General features: G+C 54.5%; 1 protein-coding gene across 1 annotated transcript in view; it reads left to right on the forward strand.

Moving 5' to 3' along the window:
* Positions 1-14529: 14529 nt before the first annotated feature.
* ATP2C2 (ATPase secretory pathway Ca2+ transporting 2) overlaps positions 14530-23789 on the forward strand; it is a 53311-nt gene continuing 44051 nt past the window's right edge. Inside the window, exon 1 of the mRNA XM_045533704.1 lies at positions 14530-14711. Coding sequence (XP_045389660.1) covers positions 14613-14711 — 99 coding nt within the window. The 5' untranslated portion in view covers positions 14530-14612. The remainder of the gene's footprint in view (positions 14712-23789) is intronic.

Below are 23789 nucleotides of genomic sequence, written 5' to 3' on the forward strand. Positions count from 1 at the left end.
TTTCAGGGGCAGCCCACGGCCCACTGGAGAGGGGAGGGCACAAAGGGACCCAGGGAGTGTGGGCGGAGCCCTGAGGGCGTCTGTCACACAGTCCGAGTGGCGACAGGGTCTGCACAAAACATACACACATGTCTCCATAGGCCCCGGGGGGTGATTAAATTCCACCAATAACCTTCCACCCAAAACAGCCCCATGGTGATGGGTATTGATCGTCTGACGGGACTCAACCTTTTTAATTCCAAAGTGGGCTTGTGCGGAGGCAACGTCCGAGGACCCACATTTTAAAACCCGTGCCCCGTGCACCGCCCACCCGCCCACCGGTGCACACGCTCTGTCTCCGGTGAAACCCGTGTTGTCTGGGCAACACCCCAGGTCAGGTTAAAGTGCAGACTGACGGCTGAGAGCCCCTTCCGTCATTTCTGAGCATGGGCGCATTCGTGCTACTCAAGAATCATTTTCTGTGTGTTTTGGGGTCTGTGTGTTGGGAGGAACATGAAAAAAAACTAGCTGCGTGACTCATGTAAGGTCGTATAAAGTGAGCGTTTGTCACACTGCCTGGGGCCGTCGATCTCCGCTTTGATGGGGAAGGAAGATGACTCTGCCCGAGAACAGCAAGTTCCACGGGGACGAACACGATTCCGTTTGAACAGCGAGGTCCGTGCGGATTCCAGGTGTGAGTCCTGTCACACAGTGTGTGCAGTGAGCTCTGTGGGGCGAGCCCGGGGTCACAGCCAGGGTCACTCTGAACCCATGGCCGCCCCAGCTGAGCTGGACGGCCAGCTCCCCGGCCTGGAGTTGGCCGAAGCTCCTGGAGTTCCTCGGGCTGAGACAGGGTCTAGGGGACTGTCCACGCCCCCCTGGCCACAGACAGTGGAAGCAGAGACTCGGGTGCCTGGCAATTTCTGCATCTCTCAGACGAGGAAACCGAGGGTCTCAGAGATCTCAAAGGACTCACCCAAAGTCGTGAAGCCAGTGAGAGCCCTGCTAGTCCGGCCTGTTGAAATGGAGTCCCTGCTGCCACTGAGGCCCAGAGGGCACCAGGTGCCACGGGTCAAGGGCCGGGCTGAGCCCAGCCCCGCTTCCTGGGGGCTGCCCCCTAGCTGGGCTGGAGAGGAGGCTGGAGACAGGTGGACAGGTGGACAGGTTCCGGGCCTGGGAAGGGGAGTGAGCCCAGCCTCTGCGAAAGGAGTGCAGGCCGAGAAGCTGCCCGTCAGAGTTGCTGGGGCCGGGGGAGGGATGAGTGTGAGATGCCATATAGCAAGTGCTCAATACACAGGCAGGGTCATACTCCCTTATTAGTATTAGCCTGGCACAGTGCAAGCTAATTCCCTAAATCCTCACAAAACCTCATAAAGAGGGTACAAACATCTGCATTGTTCAGCTGTGGAAATTCAGCCTCAGAGAGGTTAAGCAAGTTGCCTAGGATCACCCAGCAAGCACATGGGCACATGGTAGAGCTGAGCTTTGAGCCCAGGGCCGCTGACACCCGTCTAGATTGGCTGGTTCTGCTCTGTGACCCTCAGCAAGTTACGGAACATGCCCAAGCCTTGGGGGCCACATTCCTAAAGTGTCAGCGAGAACTCCAACCTCAGTGTTCTTGTGAACTCAGTCAAGATTGTTACGAATGTGAGTGAACTGTCAACTAAGGTACAAATGCCAGGGTGGGAAGGTGGTCATGTACTGACACGGGGTGGAGACAGGGAGAAAAGTACGACCTGCTTTCTGCCCTCAGGGAGCCTGCAGTCTTTGAGGGAGTCAGAGAAACAACCAGGGGGAAGGTCTAGTGTTGGGGTCACGTCTGGGAGCAGGGGCCAGGGGCACTGAAGGAGTCTGGAGAGGGGTGCCAAGCCCAGTCAGGGGCACAGGGAGGGGCAGTCAGGGGAGGCTTCCTGGAGGTGGTGACATGGGAATGTGCTCATAATTAATGTCTGAACAGTCCCCAGCACATTTGCATCTTGAGGGCACCAACCGCTCTCCCTGTTTGGTTTAAGCCAGAGCGTCTCAGCCTGGGCACTGATGACATTTTGGGCAGGATCATTCTGTGTGGCGGGGGCTGTCCTGTGCACGGTAGGATGCAGAGCAGCACCCCTGGCCTCTACCCACTAGGTGCCAGTAGCACCCTCCCCGCAAGTTGTGACAACCACAAATGTGACGTTGCCAGAGTCCCCTGGGGTACAATTGCCCGGTGAGAAGTTCTGGTTTAAGCCCAGTGAATCTCTACTTTGTATTGTTTCATCCCCCTGCGAGCTCCCGAGCATTCTCCCTCGGGTTCGGGGTCATTAACTCTCCCACTTGCTCGTCACATGTTCATTCACCCACTCCCAGCGCCGTCCTCTCGGGTAATGTTCCCCAGGCGCGAACCACCTTTTCCCGTCGAATCTGAGATGCCAGTTTTCTTCACCCTTCGACATTCCTGAAGTCAGGGCGTGTCACGGCTGCTGTCCGCCCGGCCCCAGGCACAACGGCGGCATCGCTGCCGTACCTGTGCATGTCCAAACGTGCAGGTCGGCTGTCAGCAGCTTGACGGAAACTTCCAGAAACAGCAGAGGACCTGTCTTTTGGGAAATTCTGCATCACTAGTGCTCCCAGGAAGGTGTTCTAGGAAATATCTTCTCTCATTTATCACACTTGTGTTTTTGCTTTGACGGATGCACAAGAATGATACATGGTAAAAAAAAAAAAAAAAAAAAAACCTATCTCTAAATAAATCTAAAAGAGGTCTTTAATGAGTTTGAAATAAAAAGATGAAAGCATTATGTCAGCCTGGTTGGCAGTGCTTTTTATTCTATCGTATATCAAGTTACACTTGAGTTACGATCCGTGCCACTTGTCACTGTTCCAGGCTGAGACACCAAGGGGGACAACCTAGAAACAGTCCCTGCCTATGCAGCAGCTCCTGTCTAGTGGGGAATGGTATGTGGAGGGGCAGGGACTTGACCCGCAGCTGGCTGATTCCCAGGGAGCTCGAGAGCCTCCCTCCCTGGGCATTTGGAGGGGAGACTCGGATGGATGGCTGATTGTGGCCGGGGCATGTGGCCCGGTGATGGGGGCCCCGCCTGTCTGGGGTACGCCTGTATTTCTTTGTTATTTCTTGGCTTTGAACCTGGAGCGGTTTCCCTTCTGAGCCGTCACAGCCCTCCCTTGGACCTGATTGGTTTGGAAACCGGTGACAGTGCCTCTCAGAGCTGAAATCTGAGCAGACGTCGGCTGCCCGGGGACGGGGACGAGCACTGGACCGGAGCTGAGCCCCACGGCAGCCCTGCTGGTCCTCAGCTGTGCGCCCCTGGACACGGCTTAGCCCGCCTGAGCCTCAGTTTCCGCTGCTTTGAGACGGGGATCGCACCTGTGTGCCTCCTGCAGGCAGAGGGGATGAGGGCGTGAAAATGGTCCTAATCTTGGTGCGAGAAATCTTCCTCCACCTGCGCCTTGAGCTTCTAGTGAGTTCCCCTCACGGTCGGCATGATGAAAACAACACTTTCCTCCCATTTCTGCCTTTTGTGGAATTAAGCGAAATCCTGACAGTGAGGCTTACAACTCAAGGCCTGGCCCTCAGAAAATCCGGCCAAACGTAGTTGTACTGTGCTGGTTGTATGAACAGAGGGGACGGGACTTGGGGCTGTGGGGAAGCGGCCTTGGATACGAGCAGCAGGAGGAAGAACAAGGAGAGAGAGAGACAGAGAGAGAGAAGCCACCTTCTCAGTTTTCTTTGGTTTCCCAGCCACCTTGACTGTTTTCTAGGATTTTCTTCCGACTGTGGGAGATGTGGCTGTCCTTCTGTACTACAAGGTTCAAGACAAGAACTCTGTGGCCCCTGGCAGCCAGCCACCCCCGACTTTGGCTTAGGCTAGCACGAATGGGCTTCTGTCACCTAGAACCAAAACCAAACCAAACCACCAAAACACACACTGACTGAGACAGCCTGGCAGGCTGAAGGCCCTGGGGACTCTGTTGGAAGCACTGACGAGCTGAGTGCCAGCCACTCCTGCCCCAGACCCGGTCACATGTAAAGAAAAACCCATCCTGCCTGTGACTGCCAAGAAACCTTCCTGTGCCACCCGCCCCGCGTTCCACACCCACACCTCCTGCTCCCACAGTGCCACCAGGGCAAGTTCCACGTGGACCCAGGAACCCGCTGAGCAGGTGTCTGGGGACCGGCAACACCCTGCACAGGGACGCGGGGTGATCACAGCTTCACCAGTTACCGCCAGGCCCGGTGCTACGCAATAACTTGTCGTCTGAGCAGCCCTGTTGGAAAGACGCCACCGTCCCCACTGACAGCAGGAGGAACTGAGGCTCACGTCTTGTCCTAAGTCAGCGTCTTACTCGGGGGTCACACAGCCACTACGCAGGGGAGCCAGGTCTTTGTTTGTTTCTTGCATGAAATAAACAAGTTTATTATTAAAATTTTAAAATATAAACGAAGCATAGACCATGATGTAATGGGTCTCTTTGTGCTTCTCCCCCAGATGCTGAAATCCTTCCGGTGTTCCAGCTGCGCTCCGACGTGGCCCCAAAGGCCCGTGGAGGAGCCGAAGCTCCGGGCTCCAGTGAACAGCTCTTGGCCATGCGGCTCCCACACGGGCCCCGGGACCCCTCCCCAAGGCAGGTCCCAGCGGCAGGACCCGCCCAGCAATCACAGCCCCCGTAGTGGGCACCGCTGCTAGTCTACCAGGTGCGTGGGAAAGGTGCCTCATCCTCTGTCTCAGCGTGTGCGAGTCGGCAAAGGTGTGACTGGCGCTCCCTGGAGCTCCACCCACCCTGTCCAGGTGCAGCTGCCGGCCCATTAGGGCGTCCTCCGAGCCAGGCAGTACCGTGTCGCCTTCCTGACGCCTGTGAGGCGTGTCTCCTTGATCCCCTGTCAGAGAGGAGGGCCGAGGTCTGAACGTGGGCCTGGAGCTCAGCCCCACACGGCGACACCAGCCCTGTCTGAGGACCGGAGAGGGCGGCCTCCGAGGGCGCTGCCTCCCAGCTGGGCCAAGGCGAGCGCGCCGGCATTTCCTGTCCTCGGTTCAGCACCAACCAGGATCCCAGGACGTTGTGTAACCGCCTCCCTCCCAGGGCAGCATCTGCACCCGCCCCGGCAGGACGCCGCTGCCTTCTCAGTCCCGCTCTGCGGCATGACGTCTTCCCTGAGCTCACCAACTCGTCTCCTCCACGTCCCCGCTGCGCCTGCACAGTGACACTGTAACATACGCCATGTGGCTTTGCCCCTTCCTCTCTGGACCGAGAGCTCCCAGAGGGCAGAGACCCTGTCACACAGTAGGTGCCCAACCCGTGACTGTTGAACCAGTGAGTGATCAAAGGGATGAGGTCGAATCTGCCTTCCCAGGTAGACTGAGAGCTCCTGGGGAGGGACCTGAGAGTCACACTCACCCTCATCTGTCCCCGACCTCTGTGCCTAGCCGTAGGGGACAGTGGGAACAGGTGTGTGGAGGGATGACAGATGGACGAATGGGTGAGGCCACCCCGAGGCCGTGCGGCCCGACAGCCAGCAGTGCAGGCTCTGGGATCAGACTCCCGGGACGCAGCTCTGGCTCCTCCTCCTCTCCCTGGGGGGCTGTGGTCAAGCTGCAAACCCTGTGCACCTGGACTGCGTCCCAGGCCGGTTCCCAGAAGCAGGTCCCGAGACAAACACTCGTGTGCAAGTGACACGTTAAGGAAGTGCCCTTGGCAGAAACCAGGGAGGGGCTGCAGGAACTGGGGACGGTGCAGTTTCAGGCCAAGTGCCAGGCTCAGCCGACCCCACGGGGAGCCCTGGAGGGCGAGTTACTCAGAGACACGGAGCATGGGCCTGTGGCTGCCCAGGGGATGCCCCGGAGGGGAGGACATTTCCAGGTACTCTTGGTCTCACACTTCCAAGCAAAGTGCCCCAGGAGCCCGGATCTGGACGTGCTGGCTGTCAGAGAGGAGGCCACCAGCACCCAGGGAGGGGAGCACAACACGGGGGTGCAGGTCGCGGGGAACTGGGCAGGGCCCCACATGGTCTGCTGTGATTTTCTCTGTGAGATGAGGGCCCCGAGCGCGAACAAGGCGTTTGTCATGAGGATTAAGCTGGGGCAGAACTGTGATCGCAGAGCCTGGTGCCAGGTCAGCAACATTGTTCGCTAGAGCTGAACCATTCCTGCCCTGCCGCAGCTCCCCCGCCACACTCCACGCTCGCAGGGGGAGCGAACCAGCCTCCCCACTGGTTCAACCGGCTGCGCGGCGCCCGCCCCTCACCACCCAGACTGCCAGACGTGTCTTGTGTCCAGCTTGGCTGGTGAAAGTGACAGCCGGACCCAAGGCCGGGAGGATGCTGACTTTGGGGTGTGCAGCCGCAGCACCCAGCCCGCGGCCCGGGGAGCACCCCGTCTGCTGCAGGGGCCTGCAGGTGCTTGGACGGGGTCACCGTCCCTGGGTCTCGGCCCCTGTCGGGTTCACCGTGGCCGAGGTGCTCCACGGCCTCTGGCCAGGGCGCCCTTACTCCTTTATCATTCGACAAACTTCTAACGTGGTGCTGGGAACAAAACAAGAAACATAACGGGTAGATGCTCTCACCCTGGCAGAGCCGCCGGGCCAGTGCGGGCGCAGAGAGTGAACGAAGGAACAGGCGAAGTCGGTGAACACAAGAGCTTTGGGGGCAAATCAAACAGAATGGGGCAGGGAGAGGGACGGAGGTGGGTGCCGCTTCTTATATTTTAACCTTCTTAGTTTGCAGTGATTTCAATCTCACAGGAAGTGACAAAGATGGTCAGAGAGGTCCTGGCCCCCCCACTCCGTTTCCCCCGTGGTCGCCTCTCACGTGACAGTGGTGCCAGTCCGAGCCGGCATCGGGCGCTGCTGCAGCGCAGGCACAGCCGGGCCTTGGTGTCCACGGGGACCTTCCAGCAGCAACGTGTCACTCAGCCCGGGAAGCCGGTGGCTGGACGTGCCTCTGAGTCCTTTCGTCCTGTGTGTGCACTCACGCAGCTGCCCCCAGGACTGGGACAGAGAGCCGCTGCATCACGCCAGGGGAGCCTGGTGCCATCCCATGTGGTCACACCCACGCCACCCCTAACCCCTGCGTCCTCGGATCTGTCCCTGTCTCTACAGTTCTGTCATTTTGGAAATGTTACATAAGTAGCAGCACACGGTATGTGAGCCCTGAGGTTCGCACAGATCCTTCCCCACAGTCCCCAGGTCTGTGCGTCCTCCTGCCCGCCCTCGGCCCCCCCACTCAGCCCCCTGCTCCCCCTCCTCCCTCTCCTTTACCCCTGAGAGCTCCAGGGTGCGTGTCCAAAGAAACAGGAACATTCTCTTACATACCTAGAGTGGGGTGATGAAAACCAGCGAGTCCACATCAACACAACGTTATTATCTGCAGCCCTTACTCAAACCCACCAACTGTCCCCCTGATGTCCTTTGTAGCAAAAGACAAAGTCATGTTTTTCTAGTCCCGGATCTGATCCAGGATGGGTTGCATGTGATTGTGATCACCCTTTAGGGTCCGGCACCCGGGGCACCCCGCAGCCAGCCCCCCACGTCCCCGACACGGGCGTCTGCGGAGAACACGCCAGTCATCCGCCAGGGCGTCTTCCGTTTGGGTGCGAGCCTCCCTCACGGCGAGATTCAGGTGAGGCTTTTTGGCAGGAACAGCCCAGAGGCAACATTGTGTCCTCTGTGCACCATATGGGGGGGGGCATGTGATGTCACTTGTCCCGTTCCTGATGACGACGCTGATCCCTTGGATAACGTGGTGTCTGCCAGCTCTCTCCACTGTAAGGGACTGTTTCCCCTTCTAATGAATCAGCCTCTTGTGGGGATGTACTTTGAGACCTTCCGAACATCCAGTGTCTGGTTAAACTTTCACCTGTTTTGTTCTAAGAGAACTTTTCATTGAAGCGAAACTTGTCCTGAGAAAAGTACACAAACTGCAAGTTCCTTTGAATGGATTGTCACAAAGGGAGCACACAGGCGCGGCAGCAGGAGGGCGCGTTCTTGGATGCTCAGGGAAGGCTTCCCCAGGGGAGGGGACCCTACACCTAGGCCTGAATGAAGGGAGGGTCAGGCCCGTGAACAGCTTGGGGCAGAGCGTGCTGGCCAGGGACCTGCGAAGTACCACGGCCCAGGGGCAGGACTGAGCCGCCACAGCCAGGAGGCAGGAGTAGGGGTTGACAGATGGGGCCAGGAGGGAATCTGATGTCCCGACCTAGAGGTGATCCCAGGAAACAGTGGGAACAGCGCAGGGGTGGGGGAGTGGGAGAGGGAGGGAGCGGCACAGAAGGTGTCTGGGAGGCGGAACAGGCCCGCGGGCCCGGTCAAGGCAGGGTGGGAGGACAGTAGCCCTTCTGTTAGCGTTCCTGGCCCAGGTGCCCAGATAAAATCCCTCACGCGGAGAGCCGCAGGTGTCCGCAGTGAGCAGCCTTTGTTTGAAGGTAAGTACAGAGTGACAGCGGCTCCTGTGCTAGGAGGCTGTGGAGGCTCTAAACAGGGCAGGGCCACGCTGTGTTACCCAGACTCAACTGTGGGGAGCCAGCGGGGGAGGGGGGAGAGGGAGGCCCACCTCCCTGTGCCCTGGCTTGGGGGATTCCAAGCCCCCTGAATTTCTGAGCCCTAGGGAACCGAGTCCGGGACAGGCTGCACCAACCCAGGGGAAAGCAGGGTCCAGCCGAGAACCCCCTTCTGTCCCCTCCCCATTTCTAACAGCCGCTGTACCGAGAACTAACCTCACCCCTTTTGGGCACAGCCTCACTCGGAGCCCTCGGGGGAGGTTTCCAAGGGAGAAACTAAGAACTTTGAACTCTGCGTTGTATCAAAAAGCCAACAGGGCCCAGGTGTGGAGCTGCGGTGGCTCACACCTGAAATCCTGGCACTTTGGGAGGCTTGGAGTTCAAGACCAGCCTGGGCAACTTAGAGAGATGCAAGGCTCTACAAAAATTTGACAATTAGCTGGGCATGGTGGCACACACCTGTAGTCCCAGCTACTGCAGAGGCTGAGGCAGGAGGATGGCTTGAGCCCAGGAGTTTGAGGCTGCAGTGAGCTATGATGGCAGCGCTGCACTCCAGCCTGGGCAACACAGTGAGACCCTATCTCAAAAAAAAAAGGAAAAAAAGCCAACAGAAATCAGATATTTAACTTCCGATCAGCTATTTTTCTAGCTAAAAATATGAGTGTGTTCATTCTCCATTCGACAAATACAAATGCAGTGCCTACTTTTAAAATATATTTTTTGTTGAGATAAAATTCACATAACATAAAATTCACCATTTCAAAGTGTGATTCAGTGGGTTTTAGTATATTCACAAGGTTGTGCAACTATTCCCTCTAACTCCAGAACATTCCGATTTCCAGAACATTGTCATCACCCAAAAAAGAGACTCCGTATCTCCAAGTTTCCCTCCAGCCCAGCCTGTGGTGACCACTCTGCCCTCTGTCTCTGTGGCTTTGCTCGTTCACAACAGTTTGTATAAACGGAATCACAGGGTACACGGCCTTTTGTGACCAGCTTCTTTGACTTAGCGTGGTGTCTTTAAAGCTCCTCCGTGTCGTAGCATGGAGCAGTGCCATGTCCCTTTCTGTGCCACATACCATCCCATTGTGCGGGTGGCCCACATGTTCGTCATTCACTGTTGGTGACATCAGGGCACCTTGCACTCGACGCCTTCTTTTAAACCCCTAATGGTGGTAAAGCGCCGCCGCTCTGGGGTCCCCAGCAGGAGATCTCACTTGTTAAAACTGAGTGGTGGGCAGCAGTCGGCAGGCAGGGAGTCTGGGAGTGTGCAGGGGGCCTTGAGAAGGAAGGGCGTTTGGGGTGGCCAGAGTGGACAGATGCAGAGAGAGCCAGGGCCCAGGGCTTAGGGGGAGGTGACACAGTCAGGTGTGAGTTTTAGGGTGTCAGGACATCCAGTGCTAAGACTGGAACCATCCCAGCCAAACCAGGCTGGCTGGTCACCTTCGTGAGTGACCACAGGGAGCCCAATCTGGGGAGTTTACATATGGAAGGTCTTGGGCCTCTTTGCTTTGGACTGAAATTTCCTTGACTCTGCGTGACCTGACGGGTCTGGGATGCTTTTGAATTGTTGAATGGAGAGTGAATTTTGCATTTTAAAAGGGAGTCACATTTCCAACTGTATGACATGCTGGGAAAGGCAAAGCGACAGAGGCAGTGAAAGGACCAGTGGTTGTCACAGTCCGGGAGGGGACAGGGATGGCTAGGGCAGTGAAGCTGTTCCGTGCAACACTGGGAGAGTGGACATGTGTCACTGTGCGCTTGTCCGAACCCACAGAATGACAGCTCCGAGAGCGCATCCTAATGTAAACAATGGACTTTGTTAATAACAACGTATCAGCGTCTGTTCACCGATTGTGGAGAACGTGCCAATACTGCGCGGTGTTCGAGGTAAGAGGAGCCGTGTGGGCGGGGGGAGGGGCGTCGTCGTAGGGGAACTGTCTGCGCTTTCTGTGCCACTTGCCTAGGAGCCTAAGACTGCCCTAAAAAATAAAGTCTATTTCAAAAAGGATTCCACTTATACTTAACAAATGCCATTGTGTGGCGGACAAACATTCTACCAGACAACTGTCTGTTGGCCTGGGGGAGAATCGTGAGCAGAGATCTTGGAGGGATGAAAAGAAAAAAGATCTTGCAGTTCGGGAATCCTGAAATCAGCCTTTCTCTGTCTGGGTCTTTGTTCTTTCCGCCTCCCCACCCTACTCTTCTCTGCAGAGGCAGATCTCTTTCAGCCATACCACTACCTTCTAGAAGGTTCCACAACTTGCCCCTAGCCCAAGTCATTCCCTCTTCACCTGAAAATCCTTTGGTACATCGGTTTATTGTCAGTGAGCGCTTGGAGTTCAATGAGGAGGATTCCCAGGCCTGTCCCAGCCAAGGGGAAATGTCACCTGGTGACTTTGATCCAACAGTGATGTCGGCTACAGGCAAAGGAAGGGGGAGGAGAGAGCGGAGGTGCTTGCGCTGCGTGTTGACCTTTTGGAACTCAGCAAGTCCCAAGGCACCTGGCGCCACGTTGCACAGGTCCTGACCTTGTCTCTCCCGGCGGAATGAAGCCCCTTGGGAGCCCAGCAATGCCCACAGCTGGAGGAGGCTCTCAGCCTAGGTCCGCCGGTCATTTAGCAAACAGTGGCTGTGGAAGAGGTGACAGCGAAAGTATGACAGGGAAGTGCCGGGAAGCAGGCTGTGTGTGCGAGCGCGTGCGCCGACCGTAGTTTTGGTGCAAATGCATGGATTGGTTCACGTAAGAGGCTTCGCTACTGTGGCCCCGCTGAGCGCATTTCCACCTGGGGCCGGGCTCTGGCGCTTCTCCCTGCCTCGAACAGTCCCCCACACCTGCACGGGGCCCTCTCACTCACTCGGGGCTCTGCCCCCGTGTCACCTCTCCTGACCCCTCCAGCCCCAGCCTGCCCTCCTGACTCCACAGGGCTGCCACGACAGATGACCACAAACTGGTGGCTCGAAACAAAGGACATTTCTTTCCTCTCAGTTTTGGAGGCCAGAAGTCTGTGGTCCAGGTGAGAGCAGGGCTGTGCTCCCTGTGGAGGCTCCGGGGAAGGGTCCTTCCTGCCTCTGCCTCTTCCAGCTGCTGTTGGCTGTCAGCGTCCCTGGTCTTGTGGCTCCAGTCTCTGCCTTCATCTTCGCGTGGCCTTTGTGAACTTACAGCCCACCCAGTTAGTCCAGGATGATTTCATCTTGAGATCCTCAACTTAACTAAATCTATAAAGAGCCTTTTTCCAAAGAAGGTCACATTCACAGTTTCCAGGGGTTAGGACATGGACATATCTTTTGGGGGTACCATTTTTCAACCCACGACATGCACTGCCTGGCTTTGCATCACACATGGCTTTATCTGCAGCCTGTCTCACTCGCTAGGAGATGAGACACAAGAAAGCAGGGGTAGAGTCTGCTGTGTTTACAGCTCCAGCTCCAGTGCCACATGGCAGGTGCTTAAAAATATTTGTTGAGGCCACGTGCATGGGCTCATGCTTATAATCCCCTGGTGCTGAATCTAAAAGACACAGGTGACCAGGCACGGTGGCTCACACCTCTAATCCCAGCACTCTGGGAGGCCGAGGTGGGAGGATCACCTGAGCTCAGGAGCTCGAGATCAGCTTGAGCAAGAGCGAGACCCCGTCTCTACAAAAAATAGAAAAATTAGCCAGGTATGATGGTGTGTGCCTGTAATCCCAGGAACTCAGGAGGCTGAGGCAGGAGGATCAGTTGAGCCCACGAGTTGGAGGTTACAGTGAGCTGTGATGATGCCACTGCACTCTAGCCTGGACCATAGAGTGAGACCCTGTCTCAAAAAACAAACAAACAAAATGTTGAATAAATGAAATGGTTTTGCCTTTCAAAGTCCCAATGTGCTCATCGGTAAAATGATTATATTATTGCCTGTGTGCACAGTCATTAAAAAACAAACAGAATTGAGGCTTTATGTGAGGAGCCATAACTTCAAACTAATTTCCAAAATTAGGAACAGCTGTATAAAATATGCCTTTGCACAATATACTCTTTCTGAAAAGGACACCTTCAATGCCAACCTTATGACAGGTGAGATTTTTTACCAAATAAACTTCAGGTGCCTTGAGGTTGCGTCAGGGCTTCCCGACAGGTGCATTGTTGGGAGGTACTTTGTGTGCAGTGAAAAGGTGCCACTTTCACATGGAGAGTGAATGGGAGTCACAGAGCGTGACCTCATTGTTCCAGGTGCCCAGAGCAGACATTTCCAGAAAGGCTGGATGCCTCTGTGTGGGTCCCGCCCTTGATGCTCATCACGGGCCAACGTGGCAGGGTCATTCTCAGAGCTGCAAACCTCAGGAACTTTGCCAGCCACCTGTCTGGGCTGAGGAGAGTCCGTGGGAGTAGGCTCTAGAACCTTCCAGGCTGAAGACAGAAAAAACAAACAAATGAAAAACTCTTAAAGGAAAAATATCTTAAAGTCAGTGGGGATGACCATGGACTCCAAATAAAGTGACGAGCTCAGAAAGGACGTTGAAAGCATACGTAAATAGCACGTCCCTGCTGGGGGAATGGGCAACAGAGAACAGGGAAAACCAACTCAAACAATCAAGTTGTGGGTAACTGACTAGATTAGATGACTTAGAATAGAAAAAGAAGCAAAGGTTAGAAAAACAAAAATGAAAATCACAACAAAATTCCTTTAAATCCTTAAAAGGAAACCAAAAGACACTGTATAACTATTTGTTCATATTTCTGAAATGCTTTTAGATAGTTCCTGATAGAACTTTGAATGAGATATTTATTCCAAACTCAAAATAAGAGGTGACAGCAAATAGCAGTGTGCTTAGAAGTCTGGACTGACACCGGGTTTTGCTTTTTCCATATTCCTGCACCTTTGTTGAAAAGTGGTGAAGTAGGGGCAGCGTGATGTGGCCGCCTTGTTTGTTTCCTTAAAAGGGGAAGATGTAGAAGAGACCAGAGGAGTCACTAGAACTGCCCACCCCTTGGGGAGCAGCTGGAGTAATATTTGCTCAAAAGCGTCCACTCAATTCCATGGACAAAGGCAAGGCCACCTCCTGTAGTCCATAAGGAAGTTTGCTCTAGACACGAGGAAACCAGGGCACAGAGGAGTGGCACAGCCTTCCCCAAAGCCACCCTGCTATGAGTGGTAGGTCTAGTTACAGATTCTAGTCCCATCTGAAGCCAAAGAAAGCCCTCACACTTTTCAACGCGGCTGGAAACTGTCTACACTGCACATTCACTCACATACTTCTGGAGCCATTTGAGCCCAGCAACTCCCAATGCTGATGATGAGGATGATGCCCAGGGGCTCGATGCCAGGCCCTGACCCAGCCCTTCCTACACAACACTGTCCCTTGAACCCTCTCAGTACCCCAATGAAGGATGTGCTGTCATAGTGGCCATTCTACAGATGAGTAAACTGAGGCCCAGAACATGTAAGAAACCTGCTGGAGGTCCCAGAGTGGCAAGTGCAGGAGCCCATTCTGAGATCACCCAGGACCACACAGAGGCCAAAGGCAGCGTGGTCCTCAAAGTCTCCTGCCCCCAGGACTCACTCCCAGGCCCCTGGAGGGGACATCTTAGCTTTCCGCTCTCCCTCAATGGCAGACGAGGCAAATGAGGCTCAGAGAGGCCACGTGACACGCGCAGCTCGGTCTGCCTGCGCCTGGCACGTTGGTGTTTTCCACTCTTGGCACCTCGAGAGTCACCTGGGAGCTGTGGAACCAGCTTCCTGGACGCCCCAGACCCAAAGACTCTGGGTGGGGAGGGGTCTGGGAATCCCGATGCTAAAATCCATAAAACTGCCTGGGTCAGTTTGCGCCTCTACCTCCCGTTCCAGGTGATTCTTACGTTCTGGCAAGTCTGGGAGACCGCCCATGCTCTGAGGCGACGCTGCCGCGGTCCCCAAGGGCCCTGGGGTCCCAGGCGAGCGCGCGGAGCGGGGCCAGGTGCGCAGAGCGCCGCCCTTTGCGCAGCCCCGCCCCGGGGGCGGGGCCTCACCTGCGGCGCGCAGGTAGGCGGCTGCCAGGTAACCCGCGTCCGGCCCAGGAGGCTTGGGCGCGCGCAGCCGGCCCGGGCCTCGCGGGGGACGGAGGGACGCAGGCAGGGGCGGCCGCCGGCCCGACGGGAGGCTGGCCGGAGCTGGGCCCGCTCGCCATGGCCGAGAGACGCTGCGCCAAGTTCCTGCAGAAACTCGCCCTCCCGGGCGCGGGCCGCCAGTACCAGGCGCTGGGCAAGGACGAGGTGGAGGCTTTGGTGAGTCCGGGCGGCCGGCGCGGGGCGTGCGACCTGGCGCACCCTGACCGCCCCCACCCATGCCCCGTCTGCGCGCTGCGGCTCGCCCTCCTCCCCGGCTCTCACGTCCGCTCCAGGCGGGGAGCTCACGGCCCGCCCCGCGCCGCGGCCCATTTCGCAGATGAGAAACTGAGGCCCAGAGGGGCACACAGCTTGAAAGTGCGCTAGCCGGGACCCTAACCTAGGCTTCTGTGACTCCAGGGAATTTAAATTTCTAGATCTCCAGACCCAGGCAGTTTTATGGATTTTTAAAACCTACTTAAATTGGGAAAAAAAAATTAGAGATGTGAAAAAGCAAAAAACACAGTTGCACAAATGTGTTAGCGGTAACAGGTGAAGTCAAGTTAAGCGCAGAGGGGCCTCCCGGCCTCACTTCTGCACGGGCAGAAAACACGGAGTTGTGTGTTGACTTTGCAACCTCAGGAGACTCTGGGATGAGCCAGTCGGATTCTAGGGCCTTGGGAGTCTATCAGGGGACAAACTGGCAAAGCTGTCAAAGCCCTTCTTGTCCCTCTGATTCGTGGAAGCCAGGGACGAAGCCAGGGCTGACGGCGACCCAGCAGCTTTCTCTGTGGCTTTGTAAACAGAGCCCCGTGCACAGTGGAAGGTCAGGCAGCGCTGAATTTCTGCACAAGCATCTCCGTGTGCCAGAGGGTCAATGCAGTTTTGTTCTCTTAAGCTTAATCAGTCATTCAAAAATAAAACGTCTGAAATAGTCCCCTGGGCTTACTCGTGAGAAGTATGACCTTGCCATGGCCTTTTGACCAGTGAAGGGAAATCTCATGGAAAAAAATCAGCTCAAAAATACTTGAAATTTAAAATTTTTCTCCCAAAGAAAGCCAATGGTCAAGACATTTTGGTCGTGCAATTCTTTAATATTTAAGCATTTAAAAAATAGTATTTTATGCACCAGTGTTGACATGAGAATTCTGACATTAGAGTGGTAGACCGCAGGACCATGTATCTAGTAGTTTTTGAATAATCTCTATTTTTCTGAAGCAACGTGTGTTAACATTGACAGGATCCAGAGTTGAATCGCTGAGATCCGTTCTCTACTCACATGCTGTGCGCTACGTTCTGTTAAAGGAGTTTGAAGTTAGTTTGCCAACACAGGCTGCCTTGCCTACATTCTGTGCCTATTGTTTTCTTTCCATCTTTTGATTTTTTTTGCAATAGGCTGGGTATTTTTCAAACACTCCTGATGTATAGTTGGTTCCAGTCAGGTTTTATAGGATGTCCAGGTCTGCAGGTGTCCAGGGGTGCAGGGGTGCTGTAACCCGAGTGGAGATGCTGGGGAGAGTTTGATCTCTGAGCCAGGTGGACTTCATTTCTGCAGAGCTTCTCGGAAGGGCCCTCAAAGGTCCCCAGGCCTTCCGGCTGTCTGTAGGCTTGCTCTCTCCCACCTGGTTGCAGACCGGGCTGTTCCAGGCAGCACCCTGACAATGCATGATGTGGGGCGTGTGACAACCCGCAGTGTCCGGGAGGCTGGCGATGCCAGCAGCCAGAAGGCCAGCTGAGAAACAAGGTGTGCTGTCTCCACGGTGGCCTTGTGCAAACCCAGGAAATGACAATAAAGATAAGTGGGAAGCTGAGGAGGGAGGGGGCGAGGCTGGGCGAGGAGCCTGTTTCCTGCTGGGTCGGCTCACTACCCGCACACTCCTCCGCCTTCATGCTCGCGCGCTCTGATGGGAACTCCTTTTCTCGCAAGAGGGCTTGGAAAGGGAGCAGTGTTTGTTAAGCTGATCACATCTACAGTAGTTGGAACTGTCTTTCATTGTCTGCCGTGTCCTGGACACCTGTGGTGGCCTCTAAGCGCCCCCAGCCACTTTGCCCCGTTACCCCAGGTATAATAGTAATTATTACTGAGACCTCTTCCCTCCCAGGTGGGTTTTATTGCAATCCTGTGATACAGAAGCACGTGGAAGCCCACAGGTGGGGCCACTTTCACTCACTCAATGCGTATTTCCCCATGGCCAGTTTTGCCGGGCGCTGAGGATGCAAGTATGTGTCAAACAGAGTTCCCGGGGAAGGCCAGCAAACATAAAACCAGGAGAAGCTTCATTTGAGACCCAGCGGCGTCAGGTGCAGCGGAGGATAAACGTGCAGAGTGACCAGACAGAGGAGGGGGGAGGGAGAGGACCCCGAGTTAGAAGCACAGGAGGCTGGATTACACACATTGCTCTGAAGAGGGCACGTTCTTGCTGCATTTCCAGTGGAATGAAAAATGTCTGAGAGACCCCTTTGATTTAGTCACTGGAAAAAGCTTCCCTCTGCTGACCTGAGCATTAAGGTAAGAAGAACATGAGATGAGGAATTCCTGTTTCCTAGATGACTCAGTGCCACCCTTGGGGAAGTGTCTCTGCCCCCCAGGGCTCCTGTCTCTTAACCGGGGCAAGCACAGCTCCGGCCAGCACTGCCTCTCTGGGCGGCGAGTGGATTCGTTCCTGCTGGGCTCTCCGGAGTGAGGACAGGGTCCCGACAGACACGTGCAGCCATTCAACTCATGCTGAGAGCAGCCACCGCGTGCCAGGCGGGGTCTGCGCACCAGGGCTGGGGTGCTGAAAAGATGCACATGCTCCCTGCCCTCGGGTGTCCCCACCGGGTGAGCAGAGATGGGTACCGAATGACAGGTGTGTACAATCTGGGAGAAAGACGTGATGTTTAAGATCACTAGGGCCAAAGGTTAGGCATGTGCTGGATGAAGAGGGGGGGTTGACAGAGAGTTCTAGACACAAGGGAGTGAGGTGCAGGGGTTGGTGGCAGGAGGTGAGGCTGCAGAGGTGACCACACGGAGCCTTGTCAGAGAGGATGTGGGCTTTATCCCTAGAGCAACAGGGGATTATTGAAAGGTTTTAAGTCAGGACACGACAGTCATTCATTTATTCACAGATGTGCCAACTATTAGAAATATGGGAAACAAAACAGACACAATCAGATTTGTATTTTTAAGAGATCATACTCAGTTACAGGAAGAGAGTGTACGAGAGGGAATTCTGAGGCTTGCCCGTGTACACAAATCATTAATACTTCTCAGAATTTAGCAATATATGAGCATCTTAAACAAATGTGTTGCAACTACCCGGTGTTGTCTTAAATGACTTATACTAGTGACTTCCATAAGTATAAAAGCATAAAATTTGCAGTCAACATAGCTGTATGCTTATAACTAACTGCAAAATCAAATTTATAGCAGAATTACAAAGCACAAACATAACAACCTTATTTTGCTATGACTGGTGAAGTTCTACGAAAAGTCAGTCAGCGATGTTGGGAGGGTTAAATTAGCTATTCATTGCTGTTTAACAAATTACTTCCAAATGTGGCTTAAAATGACAAATAATTGTTATTGCCCAGTTTCTGTAAGTCAGAAATCTGGGTGCAGCTTAGCTGAGTGTTCCTGGCTCAAGGTGTCCCATGGAGTTGCAGGGGGGGCTGTTGGCCGGGGCTGTGGTCTCATCTGAAGGTTCACAGGGTGGGAAGCGGGGAGGGTCCGCTTCCATGCTCATTCTTGGGGTTGGTTTGCAGATCCTCACAAGGTGGGTCTCTCCACAGCTGGAAGGCTGAATAGTCTGAGAAAAAACCCATAAAAACCTCCATGAAAGTGGAAACCACAGTTTCCAGTCTTTTAATAGCCTAGTCTCAGAGATGGGACTTCATGACTTTGGCCATTTTCCATTCATTCGAAGCGAGTCTAGGTCCGATCTCTACGCAAAGGGAGGGGAGGGGTTACATAAGGGCTTGGACACTGGGGGAGTCGGTGACTGGTGACTGTCTTAGACGCTGGCTACCGGGATGGTACAAAGAAATATTCCCTTCAATGAGGTGATCCACATAAAAAGTCCTCGAACCACAGCTGACGGGTCATCTGCTTAGTAGTTACGTATTTTTGTTAGTGCTCTTTCTCATTTGCCTTGAGTTCTGTTTTTATCGCGACTCTTTGAATCGTCATCCTGACAGTGCTGTGCTGAAAATGTCTGTAGTACGAAATGACATTGAAACGTGCCACGGCTTTGTTTGCTGGTTTGGGATGACCAGCTTCAGGCTTCGGTACAGTTGCCAGCAGGCCGCCGGCCGACGTTTGATAACCGTAGAACTGGCTCGTTCGCTTGAAGATAAGGTTCAGAAGCCAGCGCTGGGCACTGTCAAAAGAGGATTTCTTCACTTTGCATGCATTTGTGTTTATGACCACGCTCAGTGCTGGCTGACGGTGGCGGTTGCTGTGTGTGGAGACTGGGTCCGTGTGGGGCACCCGCCTGCGACGTGACCACGCTTCTCCACGCTGGGGTGCTTTAGAGCTGACTGTGGCATGTGACGGCGCCAAGCCCTGCTCACCTTTCTCCCCGAGTCACTGCGAAGATGTCATCCCCACAGCGTGTGATGCGATTGTTATCGCAGCTGTGAGTGGGCATCCTGGTGTCACATCACGGTCCTCAGTTGTAAGCCAGCCACCCAGGGGTCTGTCACTGAGGCTAATCACTGAAACACAAAGTTAGCAAGTTCCCAGAAAGCTTGAGGGCTCTGTGTATGAAGATGGCATCGAATTCTAGAGGAGACTGCAGTGTGTTCCGGTGTGTTCCACGGTTGCTGCTTGGTGGTTCCCATGTTAGGGGTGGGCACTGGGAGCTGGCGGGGGGCGCAGGAGCCCCCCGCCACCCCGCACTGTGTGGCTCGGGGGTTCCTCCTCCATCAGAGGCTGCCCGAGGAACACAGGTGGCTCCTACTTCTTCAGGGGGTGACATTTGGCTGCTGTTTCTCTCCAGTGGACAAAGAAAAGCTATAGAGGACCTAAGAGTTTGAGTTCTCTTCCCGCGCCACCTAACAGTCTATCAAAAAGGAGAGAAAGGGACTTAGCGGAAAGCTTATCGGGGACTTCAAAAATTGCATAAAGTATTTCGATTAACCCTGTCTAAGGCAGAAGTGGAGGGGACAGTATTTGGATGGCGGTTTGAGGGTTGGTGCAGGTACCCAGCGAAAAGGACTCGTCTAGTGTCAGATATGATGAAAACAGATCTTTTAAAACAGGCAGTGAGATGTTCAAAATATATTTTTAAAATGAGCACCTTAAATGTCCCTGGAGAGAGGTTTGTTTAAACATAGTAGGAACTAGCTTTGTGACGGAGTCCTAGGCAGATGCTGGAGGTGACACCGTAGAATGTAGAATGACACAGAGGATGGCTGTGATTTTAATCTAACATTTTTGTTACAAAAAGTGTCAAACATACAGAAAAGTCGAAGGGCTAGAAGGCTGTACGCTCCACCCGGATTCAATTCTTTTGCCGTATTTGCTTTATGTGATGCGTCATGTGCGTGGGAACAAGGGGATGCCATCTCTTTTGAAAAAACAAACTTTTACAGTGCCCAGAGCATAATCTGGAAAGACAAACCTTTGTGGTCTTCTGCGTTTTCCAAATGTCCAGCAAAAAGCATGGGTTAATTCTGTCACCAGAAGAAAGAGTTATGTGAAAAATAAAGAGGAAGCTTGAAAAAAGCAGCAGTCTGGGCCACCTTTGTTGGCTGTGCGTGTGGCTGGGCGGCGGTGGGTGGCGCTGTCGGCACCATCAGGCTAGACCCCAGGTCCCCAGTGGGGGTGCAGGAGCCCGTGCCCACCCACCGCATGGGGGCATCAGTGGGAGACAGAGGATCGGCATGCAGCCATTTGGGGGGTCCCCAGCCCCTTGTGGCTTCCTGACACAGTGTGGGTGGGCACACTGGGGACTTCCACAGGGAGTGTGGGAGTGGCCAAGGGCAGGATGGAAAAGGGCTCGGTCCGAGGAAGGCAGGTGAAGGCAGGTGAGGTGAGGCAGGGCTGGCTGCATAATCCGTGGGGCCCCGTGCAAAAAGGAAATGTGGGCGTCTTGTGCAGAAAAGCAGGAAAACACTTTTTTCTGTTGTCCACGCTCTCTCCCCCAACCTGTCGTGGTGGTTTTATTTGCTGTATAGCGCCGCTGTCCCTCGCTCGTGGGCCTGACCTCCAAGTGCGCGTAGACCCTCCCAGGCCGCACCACCCAGGCAGAAGGTGGCGGGAGGGGGTGGGAGCTGGGGCCACGTGTGAGCCGCGCGGCCAAACCCCGGCACACGTCAGCCCATTGGACTGAATTTCCACGCACAAATTCAAAAATAAAATTCTTACACGGTTCAAGACAGTGGCCCTGGCACAGGGCACTCACACTGCACGGCTGTGCTGGTCTCCTGCCCGTGAAGCTGGCCCTGCCCAGGGTTCCCGCTGGAGAGGAAAAATGAAACTGATGTTGACCCTGTGGAGTGGCAGCGGTTCTTCTGAATTGTCCTGGGCTTGCTGGCACTCGGTCTCCAAGGCATCTCGGCTGAGACTCCCATGGCAGGAGCAGGTGGCGGCTTTCAGTGCAGACCACCGTCTTCCCCCTGCCTGGAACGTGGGGGGCGGGAGGCACCGGTGTTGGCAGCGGCTGCAAATCCCAAAGGCGACGGTGCCCGGGGCACCGGGGTGCCATTGCCTCACAGCCCGGGAACTGCCTCAGTTCTGGGGCCGGAAGTCTACGGTCAGGGTGCCGGCAGGGCGCTCTCTGCTGCAGCCGCTCTCCCTGGCCTTGGCTGTCTCCTCCCCGTGTCCTCACGTGGTCTTCTCCCTGTCTGTCCTAATCACCTCTTCTTCCTTTTTTGTTTTTAAGAGACAGAGTCTCACTCTGTCACCTAGGCTAGAGATCACAGCTCATTGTAACCTCAACTCCTGGGCTCCAGGAATCCTCCCACCTCTGCCTTCCAAGTATCTGGGACTATAGGCATGCGCCACCATGCCTGGCTGATGTTTTTATTTTTATAGAGATGGGGTCTCACTATGTTGCCCAGGCTGGTCTCAAACTCCTGGCCTCAACTGATCCTCCCACCTCAGCCTCCCAAAGTGCTGGGATTATAGACGTGAGCCAGCCCGTGCCTTGTGGGGCCTAATCCCTTCTCATTAGGACACAGTCGTGTTGGATTAAGTCACACCCTAATGACATCATTAAACCTTAATTGGCTCTTTAAAGGACTTATCTCCAAATACAGTCACATTCTGAAGTCCTGGCAGTTAGGACTTCAATACACATGAATCTGGGTGTGGGGCACGATTCAGCTAGACATTATGTTCCTTGTAGAAAATATCTTGAGGGGTGATTTTTTCTTGGGGAGTTGAGGGCCACAATGAGAAAAAACATATAACTTCCAGCTGAGGTTGCAGACCCTCCAAAGTTGCTGTTAACCCCGTGGTCTGCCCCCGGGTCCCTGGGCAGGAGCTGAAGGGACTGCTCTCCTAGCTGGGCCACCTTCCCGGCAACGTCCTGCAGCCTGTTGGAGGGAACCCAGCACAGCGCGTGTCTGGCCCAACTTGAAACTCGAGTACAGACAGGAGACCCCAGGGAGGAGAAACCGGACCTGAGCAGGACAGAGGCGGGCACTGAGCACCATCGCTCTGCTTCCAGCCACGCTCCGTGTCAGTCGGGTCTGGGGACTTTACCCCCATGTATGTCTCAGGGTCCTCCCTGTCTTTGTGCCCCGGCCTGACTGAATTTGGGGGCCCTTGCAGGTGTAGGGAGAAGTGTCATCCCCGGAGCCCACTCCTGACCGGGGGCTCAGGCGGAGGCAGTTCCTCCCTGGCTGTGCGCACCTAGGCAAGCTGCCGTGTCTCTACACATTCACACACCTGGGTGGAAGTGGGGTGTGGGGCGCTCACGTATTTTGCCGATTCTGTCTTTAGATCAGCTGTCATCCAAGTGTGGTCCAGAGACCAGCAAGGTTGGCATCGCTGGGAGCTTGCTAGAGATGCAGAATCGCAGGTTCCGCCCCAGACCTGCGGAGTCAGAAACCTGGTGGAGCCTGGCAATCCGAGTTCCCACAGGCCTTCTAGGTGGTTCCGCTGCTCGCTTGGGTTTGAGAACCGCTGCTCTGAGCGGCGCGGTTCTCCATCTGCCTGATGTCATCTCCGGTTGGCTGGAGACAAAAGCACGAGCAAAACACTGATCTGATCAAGTGGAGCTCAAGTTGTGGTGCGGAAGACAGACACTTGTCAAGTCATTACACTAGTGAGTAATTACAGATTGAGACAGGCCCGTGAAGGAAAGCAGAGCACATGAGAAAGGACTTAGGCACAGCCCGGGCACAGGGGAATGGTGACAATGCTACTGTTGCAATCCAGGTGTAGTCTGGGAAGACTTCCTGGAGGAGATGACAGGAACTTGGAGAACTGAGACTTGCACTTGGGCCACCCATGCTCCTGTATTTATTATTTTTATTTTTTACATCAGCCCCGTTCACATGTGCCCTGGAGCCGGCAGCCTGGCCTACAGGAGATTTCAGGGAAGATGAGCCCACTTCCCTCCTCTTTGAGCCGGGAGCTGCCAGTTTCCCAGGGAATTCCATAAATGGCAGCTCCCTCTGCGCCCCCTCCCCCAGGCGGCAGCATATGGAAATTTGAGTGACAGTTTTGCCTTAACTACTGGATTCTGTCAATATCAGTTGCTATTTATCTTTGGTGAACCAGGAACTGCATGTGTTTTCTTCTTTCCCTTTTTCCTTCCTCCTTTTCCTTTGTAAACTTAATTTTTTCACAAGCCACAGATAAAAATTTGCGCAGTTTAAAATTCCTGCTTCACCCGCCTCCCCACTTTTGATCCTTGGCTGGGGACTGTGGGCAAGAGCAGGAGGGGAGGTAGCGTTTGCTTCTCATCGGTTTGCAGTAACCAGATTACTGTTTTCTGGGCTGTTCTAGAGAGGCCGTGGGATCGTGGCCGGAGGCACATTCTGGGTCTGCCACCTGCCAGCTGTAAGACTGCGGGCAAATTCCTTCATGTTTTCCTGCCTCTGTTTTCTCTTCTGTATAATGGGGTAGTAACTGTACGCACATCAGAGGCCTGTTGTGAGCTGGAATGATTCAGTGATTCAATATGCATGAAGCATTTAGGGTAGCAGCTGGTCACAGTAATTTTCATTATGTAATTATTAATTGTGAGTAATTACTATTATACAGCTACATAAGTGTCTTTTTTCCTACACGGAGTCATGCTGCACACACTCTTCTGCACCTGT

The sequence above is a fragment of the Lemur catta genome, chromosome 20, assembly GCF_020740605.2.
Source record: "Lemur catta isolate mLemCat1 chromosome 20, mLemCat1.pri, whole genome shotgun sequence".
In the NCBI taxonomy this organism is placed as follows: Eukaryota; Metazoa; Chordata; class Mammalia; order Primates; family Lemuridae; genus Lemur; species Lemur catta.